General features: G+C 47.7%; 1 protein-coding gene across 2 annotated transcripts in view; it reads right to left on the reverse strand.

Annotated features, from left to right (window-relative positions):
* The window catches only part of Elk3 (ETS transcription factor ELK3), a 68,866-nt gene that overhangs the window by 13,178 nt on the left and 44,917 nt on the right, over positions 1-10,771 (reverse strand). For both annotated transcript variants that reach the window (XM_008832063.3, XM_029563087.1), the window contains exon 3: positions 3,707-4,501. In XM_008832063.3, coding sequence (XP_008830285.1) covers positions 3,707-4,501 — 795 coding nt within the window. The remainder of the gene's footprint in view (positions 1-3,706; positions 4,502-10,771) is intronic.

Below are 10,771 nucleotides of genomic sequence, written 5' to 3' on the forward strand. Positions count from 1 at the left end.
AAGTGTTACAGAATAAGAAGGAAGTTGAAAAACCCTTGGGAGAAGAAAAAAAGTACCAAACATTTTTCCTTCTGATGGTAATGGTAAAAAAAGACGAAGCTGGAAAACCACTCCAGAGATGGGATGGGGGCTGCACTCTGATCACTCCAACTGCTCTGGACTCTTGCTTTGTGACTGGCTCAAAGTTGTCTCATCACCCCATAATAAAGGAGGCAAGCAGGCCTAGCATTTTAGACCTAGCAGGCTGTCTTCACTCTTAGCTAATCCCAAACTGCTGTTGAGCAAATACCCTGGGGCATGCATACTCAGACTCTGATGGTGAATACATGCCCAGTGTCCAGATATATCGGAGTTCAATATCTCGCACAGCACAGATGAGGTGAACACGAGTCTTGGCATGTACAAGAGAAATGCTGTGTGTCAGCTTCTGATTCTGAATTAATTCGTCTTGTGAAGACAGGAGGTGCGAGCAATGGCACCAAAGAGCAAATGGCAGGAAGAAGCCAGGTACAAAAGACACAGAGGTATACAAGGTACAGAAGACACAGAGAATGACAAGGTGCCTGGCTAAAGACCAGGAGGGCTTCATGTCCCGGCTCTACCCTTTCAGCCTTGATTTCGGTAGCTTGTGCCACCAGAGAGAGAGACAGCCTTGCTTTTCAGTTACATTCAGGAATAATCTGCGTGGCTAAACTTTGAGGACATCACTTCTTGGTACCTGGTTGACTTTTCTGTTCAAGTTTTTACAGTCCCTTGCAGTCCCCTACTGGAGAGGTCTGCCTGTTATTAGAAACCTAAAACCAAAGGTGGTGTTCCCAGCACTCATCCAGCTTCTGGCAGAAACAACTATTTCTGCTGCGAATGGCAGACGTGGCAGAATGATGCGGATTTTTTTTTTCTTTTTTTCCTGTACATCAAGTTGTAGGTCAAAATTTCGAATCGGAAATCTGGCCTACATGAAGTATGTGGTTTCACAATGTCCTGGCAAAGAACTGTGGCCACGTGACACGGATGATGTCAACACTCCCTTCTCCTTCTCCCTTACAGGGTACTGAGTTATTACAGCACATGTCATCTCTACTAAAGAAAGCTTAGGAGAAAACCTTAGAGGAAGTGCCCACAGATGACCAAATACGATGTGCTGATGATCAGGTCACACTTCACACAGAACACCCCACAGAAGAAAGGGACATTTCCATGGCTAAGAGGAAGTGCTAAGGTAGGCAGAGAGTCCAGTGAGCCAAGACATGAACTCTCCCTCACCAAGGCTAAGGCCCATGGGGTTGAGCAGGATGTTCATTTGGTTTCCAGACCTCCTCCAGGAAGGAGAGAGCTGAGGGTGGGTGGGAAAGCTGAGGGAGGGTGGGTGAGCTTCTGGGGGCCCTCTTTAGCAACCTGTTTAGTAAAGCTTCTCTACAGTCCAAATCTTAAGACTTCAAGCCTGTCCTAATCCTGAAGGACCTGAGGCTTATCAAAATAAAACCCCACATGTAGCCTGTCTCATCCCAGATAAATCACCAAAGTAGGACAGGCTGAGAAGGCAGCCTTGACTGCATACTACCCTACCTCTGCCCTCCTCTCCCTCTCTGTTGGCCATCCCTGGCCATAGCAAGTGTAGGGCCCACTACACTTCAGGAGCATGAGGGAATCTTGGGTTACGTTTGGGTGGGTCCTGAGGTTTAGTACCTCCCCAAGCAGGCAGGCTCTGTACTTTCTCAAGTAGAACACTACTACGAACCCCTTGATTCAAAGGCCGTAACCTGGGCCTTCCTTCCACTCTCTGTCCTTGGTCTTTCCCAGAAAGCTGTGGCCCTATTTTTTGAACTTCCCTGGTACTCACTCAATAGAGGTAGCATTCTCTCAGCTTGACTGAACAGCTTTTGCTCTCAAATGCCTGAGGCACAGGCCCTCTGTTCCAGCCACCTGTCTTTTCAAAGCTTTCTCCTCTGACTCTAGGCCATTCTAGTAGCTTCTATCTCCTTGGCTTAATACTGTGCCCTCATGTCTAGATCCCTCTCTCAGGTCGAGGCCCCTCCTATCACCCCAGCCCTGCCTCCCCTATCCCCATTAAGAGGCCTACCCCCTAAGTTCACAATATCCAGGCCTAAAGCTCCAGGGTGAACCTGGTCAGTTTCCCCTGAGATACACAGGGCTGGCATTGGCCTCACTCTGTTCAGAGAAGTGATACAGGCTTCCAGAAAACACAGACACTGAAATAGGAGGTGGCCTTGGCCTGGTTTTAGACCTCTCTTAACCTTACAGTGGTAAACACTGAGGGCAGATTGTCTGCCCGGCAGCTTCTGTTACTTCTCTCAGCTGCAGTGGGAGCTGCTACTTTGGAGCCTTTCCTCAGTTCTTCTCTCCAGGTGGCCTTGCTTTGCAAGGGAGTGAAGCCTGGGCCTCTCCTCTGTGGTGACATGCCTGAAACTGCCACTTCACAAGAGTAAGCTGTCACATCACTTCTGGGAAGCCCTAGAGAACAAAGTGGCAAAGAGCTGTTTACAGCTGCTCTGCAGACCTTTTAGGCTGTTGTCAGGATGAGGGGCAGCTGGCTTTCTCCCCATGGGAGGGCAGGGAGTGTTTAGTTTCAGAGCATGGATTCTAGAGGCAATACACCACTGGATCCAAATTCATCTCTCCTACCTACAGCTGTGGGTACCAGGACAAGTTGCTTTTGTACCTCTGTCCCCCAGTCACCTCAGCCGGGCTGTTGGAATGACAGCAGTATCCATGCCTAGAGGCAGGTGTCATACACAGATGGTGAGGCCTGTGATGTGTGGAGAGTGCCTGTCACAAGCCAAGAGCTGAGTGTCTGCTGTTGCTGCTGACAATGACAACTATGATGACAGCAGGCAACCACCTACAGAATGACCCCACACAGAGCCACAAAGCTCCAGGATGCTAATGCCTGCTAGTTAGAGCTGCCTCCGTGAGTAAGGCTACCATCCCAATGCACTGTCATGACACACTGTCACTCAGGGAATACCTGCTTACAGTCCCTCACCTCCAAAGCTGAGGAGGCAAGAAGGTAATCTATGCCATGGTGCTAACCTGGGCCATTAAACTGCATCCAGTTTGGTCTGTGGCCACCTACTCTGTGCTGCAGCTGAATCAGACACATCCACCACGATGTATTTAAAGGAGGAAAAGGCTGCCTAACAGCAGCTATGACTTTTGCATTCCAAGAGTTTATCTTCACTCCCCTCGTGTGGACTTGGGGTTCTCCACAGCAGCTCTGCTTTCACTGAGGGCTTTCCTTCTGAGTGTAACTTTCATGTTTCTTGCTAAAGGCCAAAACGGCACACACTGTTCCACACTGACAACTGCTAAGGTACCAGCCGTGACCACCCATTTTCTTGTAAGCAGAATACAAACAGCTTCTAAGTGCCCCAGAAGACTGGCCATAAAAAATTCCCAAGGCCTAAATGCCCCTGAAGCTGCAAATTTGCCCCTGAACTTCTCCCCATTTAGATCTTCCTTATGGCATGATCCATCTGCAGACAATCTGGGCCACAAAAGAAGTCAATCAAACGGTCTTCAGTCACCAAGATACCAAGTCTTTCCTTGTGCATGTCTGCAGAAGTAATTTCTCGCCCTGTGTACACAGTGACTTTGAGACAGTGGTCATGGGGTATCTCTTGGAGGCCAGGGGAAGTGGCTCTGGTGGCTCTTTCTGCTTCTAGAGGAGCATGGGAATGGGCCTTACCTGTGCGGTGAAGAAGGCTGGGGTGAGGGATCCTGAGGGGAGGGCTGGGCTGTTGAGGGCGATGGAGCCGATGTCGGTACCAGAGAGCACCAGTGGGGGAGCAGAGATTTCCAAGCCTTTGGGTTTTTTACCCTTTGGGGGAAGAGATGGAGACTTGGTCTTGGAGCCTGACGACAGGTTCAAAGGCTCCAGAGAATCCGAGTCATGGCAGGCGGCCTCCAGGAAGAGGCTTCTGTGTTCAGAAGGGAGGGGAGAGTTGGGGGACAGGGATGGGGACCGAGATGAGGAGGGCGATGCAGATGAGATGCTGGCAGCATTTGGCAACATTAAAGAGGAGATCTTGGCTGACACAGATGAAGCCAGGAAGGCAGACGCGGCTGCAGCCTCAGACGTGGAGGGCAGGGATACCACCGGCCTGGTGATGTGCTTGTCGGTTTTATTGGTCACAAACCTGATCACAGTCCTGACTTCTTCCACAGGGGGACTGTCATCGCACGGCTCCTCCAGCTTCTCTGTTTTGATGGCCTTGAAGGCCTCTGGGGTGTTCTGCAGGGAGTTGATGGTGAAGGACGAGTACAGGCCTGAGTGGATGTATTCGTTGCGGCTAGTACTTTTGAGAGCAGATAAACCATGCTTATGGGCCTCGCGGCACTCGGGGGACACCTTACAGTCGCTGTCCTGCAGCAGAAGGCTCTCCCGGCTGATCTCCACAGAGTGAGGATCCATTTTTAGGATCTCTGGGAAAGAAACAAACTTGTACACGAACTTCTGCCCAATCACTTTCTTGATGATGTTCTGTGAATAGAAAAGCAGACAAAATGTGAAACGGGTGAGCCAGAGACACCAAAGGAGGGGTACACTGGAATGGGGAGTTTTGCTAGCAAAAGCACCAAAATATTCCTGCGGTACACAGGACCGCTGAGAGAAATGAACTCAGAGGCTGAAGGCTCAAAATTGCCCTCCAGTCCTGCTAATTGCAAGGGTGTAGTCTTTAGTCTTTGGCAACTTTCTCATCCATATTATTTGTGATATTTTTATCATCACAAAAGTCTCCATTGAGTTGGCAACACTTACCCTGAGGAGGAGATAGTTTATACCTTAGTTCATGTGATTTGCATAGTAATCTTACAAGCGGGTTTTGTCATTCCTGTTTTTAAATTAAGAAATAGAGCTGGGCAGATGGCTCAGTGGACAGAGTTCTTGCCATGAACAAGCATGAGGATTGTAGTTGAGATCCTCAGCATCCTTATACAAGCTAGGCAGGTGTGCTGGCTGCGTAACATCCCAGAACTCAGGAGTCAGACTGCAGGGCAAGCCTGCTAGATTAACCCGAATCTGAGATATCTAGGTTCAGTGAGAGACCCTCCTCAGTAAATAAAGGGGAAAGCGGATGAGGAAGATGCCAGATGTCAGCTTCACCTACATGCACACACATGCACTCACACACATATTCCTGAGTGTGCTCGCGTGTCAGTTTTCACATATGCACACTACACACACATACACATGCCAAAAAATAGGAAATAAACTTACAGCAGTTAAATAACTCACACAGCCCCTTCGTATGTAGCAAGGGAGTCTTTTCACAGTAATACAGTACTGTCTCACCTCAGGGACAGCACTCTGCAGGCTGGGCATATTATAGAAATTTAAATGTTTAAGTGTCATTGCCCAGCAATCCACATTGTCTTAAGTCATGCAGTCATTTTTGTCGTCTTTATTTTCTGCCAAGAAAGCCACTGGAGGAAACAAACTGCCAACTTAGATATTTATGGCTTCCACATCAGATTCTAGGTTGCTGGTATCTACTTTTAGCTCTTCAGTTAAAGCTTTGTCTTTAAATGTGACGATGTAAATGAAAATCACCAATCAAGGCAAAAGTTTTCATAGCTCTTACGAATGTGGATTTTATATGAAAGGCTATGCTGTTCTTGACGTTTACGAAACTGATAGACTAGTTCCTGCAGAACCTGCCCAATTCCATGTGTCAAATTTTTGCTGCGTGCCTTACCCTGTAGTTGACTCAAGGGGTGCCAGGCACTCCAGAGAGACAAAGATGACTTTCCTCTGGCTCAAAGAACCAGTGCCATTCTATGGGAAAAGGACCCTGAAGGTTCCTTATAAATAGTTCCTCCTAAAATGTGGGTAGGAAATGGTAAAATAAATCTTTTGAGGAAGAAGAGCTTTAATGAGTGCTGCATAGGACCACCCATCTAGTGTGTAAGCCATCTATGGGAACCCCCGCCCCCACCAGCAGCCTCATGGAGTGAGGAAGGTAGCATCCTTCTGTTGCCAAGACAAATAAGCACAGAAATGCAGTCATGAGCCCAGAGCCATCAAGATCCACTGGTACTAAAGCCCTGAGTCTTTTTCACCTTTCCACACGAGAGTGGAGGGCCAGCAGAGCACTCCTAATGGAGCTATCTCGTTTATTCAGACACTCCTTGTTGATCATGCTTTTGGTTCTAAGTATGTGTGTATTAGGTTTTTGCCTCCCATCTTGTTACATTTTTGTCCCTTCAGTGACAGGAGGAAAGGGCTCAAAACCAGCTCCCCAAGTCTCTGAGATTTTCAAGAAGGAATTCCTTGGGGCAGGTGTCTAAGGGAGGGGCATGGAAGGTTCCCATGCAACCCAGGAAATCCCAGCTGTGTGAACCCCAGAGAGATCTTGCCCAGCACAGCACAGAGAAGGAGTGCCCATGCTTGGGACAGGTCAGATTAGACTCCAAGTTGAACAGTCCCATGGCTGGTGTGCTGGGGCTCTGGCCTGCAAACTCACCCCACAGAATCCTGTGACTCCAGCTGACCTCGTTCCCACAGTCAGTGCCGGCAAACCTTCAGAGGAACTGGGGAAACTGAAAAGTTCCACCTATGCCTGGGCAATGGCATCTCTACTGAGAGCAGCATTGGGCCTGGGTAAAGACTATGCCAGGGAGACCAGCTGCCCACGGGATTTCAAATAAGGATGTCCTGGGCCCGCCCGACCCTAAGCCATTCCTGTTATAAAAAAGCATGGGGCATGGCACATCCTCCATTAAAACTCTAGAGTATATTTATTTATGACTCCTAATGCTTTCCTCTTTGGGAGAAAAAAAGTTAGCTTTTTTTTCTCCTCAGCCACTTTGAACATTCATCTAAATTGAGTGAAATCTTTTAACCTAAATATTTACACAAAACAACTAGAGAAACTGTTACTTCAACTGCCCAGTCTTATAAACTAATTTTAAAAGAACTTTAATTCAAGTATTTCTTATAGGCTTAGAACATAATATCTGAGGAAGGATTATTCATGAGCAAATTAAGAGCTCTGATAAAAATGATTTTTTTAGGGGCTGAAGAAATGGATCAGTGGTTAAGAGCATATACTGCTTTTATAGAAAACCTGAGTTCAGTTCCCAGCACCCACATGAGGTAGCTCACAGCTGCCTGTAACTCCAGCTCCAGGGGATCTGATGCCCTCTTCTGGCTTCCAGGGGCACTTGCGCATGTGACATACAGTCAGTCAGACAGACACTCAGGTGTGCGTGCGCACGCGCGCGCGCGCGCGCACACACACACAGAAATCTTTGAATAAAAAGATATTTTTTAAAGTCTCTCCTCAAAAACATTGTTTGGGAATTGAAAGGCAGTCACAGATATAAGGCTGCTGGACCCTGACAGGTTAAGGGATGACTCACATGTCTATCAACTGACAAGTGAGTAGGCAAATGAGATACAGCTTTAGAATGGATTGCTACTCAGTCCCTAAAAGGCAGGAAGGTCTGAGACATGCTAAACCAGGGGCAGACTCAGAGGTCACCATGCTAAATGAAAGAAACCAGGAAGTCTATAAATTATAAAGTTTGCATATTATATATCCTAATTAAATGAATATCTGGAATAGAAAAAAAATCCATCCTAGGCTGGGTATAGTGGCACACACATGTAAGTCCTAGCACTTAGAAGGCTAAGGCATAAGGAATGGAGGTTTGAGATCAGCTTGGGCTACATAGTAAAACCCTATCTCAAAAAGCTCTTTTTTTTTTTTTTTTTTCCTTAAAGCTGATTGTGGTGGCCCACACCAGTAGGATGTGCTCAAGAGACAGAGGCAGGAGGATCACAAGGTTCAAGGCCAGTCTGGGCTACACTTTCGAGCTGGGTGTGGTGGCACACACCTTTAATCCCAGCACTCAGGAAACAGAGGTAGGCAGACCTCTGTGCATTCAAGGCCAGCCTGGTCTATATAGGGAGTTCCAGGCCAGCTGGGGCTACAGGGAGACAGAGACAGAGAGACAGAGAGAGGAGAAAGAAATTACATACATTTAGAATGTAGATTGTGGCTACCCAGGTCTGAGAGGGTCAAGGGAAGGGAGTAATGGTGTCTTTAATTACGGGTTTCCAGCTGACCACCATGCCACCCAACACCAAGCACAGCCACAGTCACAGAGCTACAGTTTGCATGAGTCAGTTGTACCAGGTGGGGATTAAGTCTCAATAAAGCTGTTCTCTAAAGGGAAGACATGAAGAACCTATTGTCTGTGGTTAATAAAAGACAGAGGGCATGTTCTGCAGCACCATGGTGATATCATCACATGCTAACCCCTACTCCGCAAATAAAAAGTGGAAATGTGTTGGGGGTGGCTGGGCAGATAGCTGTGCAAGCATGGGGACCTGAGTTCAGATCCTCAGCACCCTTATAAAAAGCCAGGCAGCCGGGCATGGTGGTGCACACCATTAATCTCAGCACTCGGGAGGCACAGGCAGGCAGATCTCTGTGAGTTCAAGGCCAGCCTGGTCTACACAGTGAGTTCCAGGACAGCTGGGACTACAGGAAGACCCTGTCTCAAAAAGACCAAAAAAAAAAAAAGGCCAGGCATAGGGGATAGACAAGCCTATGCCCCAGCACTGGGAATGAGGGAGGCAGAGACGGAGCATCCCCAAGGATCATGGCGAGCCAGTCTAGCCAAAGTGGCAACTTCCAAGTTCAATGAGAGACACTGACTCAAAAAATAAGGTAGAGGAAACACCTTGAAATCAACCTCTGACCTCTACATGTGCACACACAGACACGCACGCACACCAAAGTGAAACCCAAAAAAGTGGCAGTGGGAAGGGCCTGGGTCAACAGGGTGCCCTGGGAGCCCAGCAGCAGGGCACCAGAAGAGGGGTGTGTGTGTGTGTGTGTGTATCAAGTTCACCAGCTTTGGGGATGGAGCCAAATGTATGCCCATCCACGGGGAGGAAGTATGGCCATGGGGAAAAAAACCAAGGCGGGTCCTGCCTCTCCAAAAGCAGGTTCCAAAGTGGATTCCATTTGACTACTGAGCCACTGGGGAAACTTCAAGGGCTGAAGGTGAGACTGGAGCCAGGGAGGGTCTGGGAAAGGTGAGCAGAGTACATACATCAGAGGGGACCCAGCACAGCCCAGGGGATGTCTGTTCCCAAGGCAGACACTGGCAAGGAAAGTCCCTCAGGAGAGAACAAGAAGGTGGACTTTGAGGCAGCCGAAAAGATGGTTTTCTCTTTTCTTCCAAGGTAGATTCCAGGAATGTGAGAAGGCCTGTGAATGTCTGTACACAGCCCTATTGTCTCTAAGTGGACATTTCCTACCAATAGTTTGCTGTGAAAACTCACAGTGTAAGCAATAACAGCTAGGATTTGCTGAGAATGGCTGTCAGGCACTGCTCATTGCCCCATATGACAGATGAGAAAACTGGGGTTCATAGCATATAAATGATTCACCATTAGAAGCTTGTACTTGAGGACATCTGGCTCTTCGGTTCTTGGCCAGAATGAAGGGTGATTCAAGTCAGTCCAGGACAGCTCAGCACTTGGGTAGGGCTCTTATTATGGTAAGTGACAAAGAAATTTAGAAACGTCTGGTTTTCACCCCTTCAATCCCAGACTCATAAGTATTTGTTGCTTCCTGTTGCCTGGCAACCTGACAAACGCTGATGGTTGTCCAGTTGAGCCAAGTGACTTTCTATGGCTTGAGAGACAGTTTCACACATCTGCCTCCTTTCCGTATGGGGAACCAGCCACTTTGTCATCTCCCATGAAATATGAAATGTGACTCATAGCCAGGGCCAAGTATTCAGCCTTTCTGGATGAGCCTCAGGCAGTAAGACAAGGGCCAGACCAACTTCAGCTAAATGGGAGTAAGGATCCTCTGGCAACAGGGACAACAGTGGTTCCGGGCAAGTGAAGAGTTCATTTGGAAATGAATGTCATTGTCACCACATCCATGCTGTCATCTTACCAGGCCAGGAGTCTAAAGTGTGGGCAGTTCAACAGGCAAAATGACAGATGGCCTGGAGCAAGACGCCCCTCCCAGTCCACTTCCCACCTTCTTCAAGGACACAAGATGAGTTCACCCTGCTGGGATGGAAGACACCAGGCACTACTTCCATTTCCCACAAAGGTCTGCTGCCCTCTCAGTCCACAGGCTCGCCTGCAAGAACAGGTGTGTCCGTGGCTGTGCCTAAATATGTGTTTATGTGTGAGGTGGTAGAGCTGGAGAGATGGCTCAGCAGCTTAGAGTACTGGTTGCCCTTGCAGAGGACCTGGATTCCGTTCCTGGCAGTCACATGGCTGTTAACAAACATCTGTAGCTCCAGTTTCAGGAAATCTGATGCCCTCATCTAGCCTCCATTGGCACTTCGTGCACAGGTGCACTTACATACATGCAGGCAAAACACTCATACATAAAAATAAATGTATAAAGAATTTTAAAAATATGTATGTGTGAACACTGCCTTCTCCCTATGAAGAAGAAAAGGCTGTGTAAATAATAGCAAATACCATCATCCCATACATCAGTATCTGTGGGACGTTGGCCCCAGGACTCTGCAGATGCTCAACTCTCATATATGAAATGATACAGGATTTGCAGACATCTGTGTACACCTCTTGTATACTTTGAACCACCTAGATTACTCACATTTCCTAACACAATGTCAGTGTTATGTACATAGTTGAATAATGACAGGGGGAAAAGTCTATGTTCAGCATAGATACAGTTTGACACAATTGCAAATCTTCTCTATCCTGAATTTGTTGAATCCTCAGATGTGGAACTCCAAAACT

This window comes from Nannospalax galili, unplaced genomic scaffold, assembly GCF_000622305.1.
Source record: "Nannospalax galili isolate Female #2095 unplaced genomic scaffold, S.galili_v1.0 scaffold734, whole genome shotgun sequence".
Lineage (NCBI taxonomy): Eukaryota > Metazoa > Chordata > Mammalia > Rodentia > Spalacidae > Nannospalax > Nannospalax galili.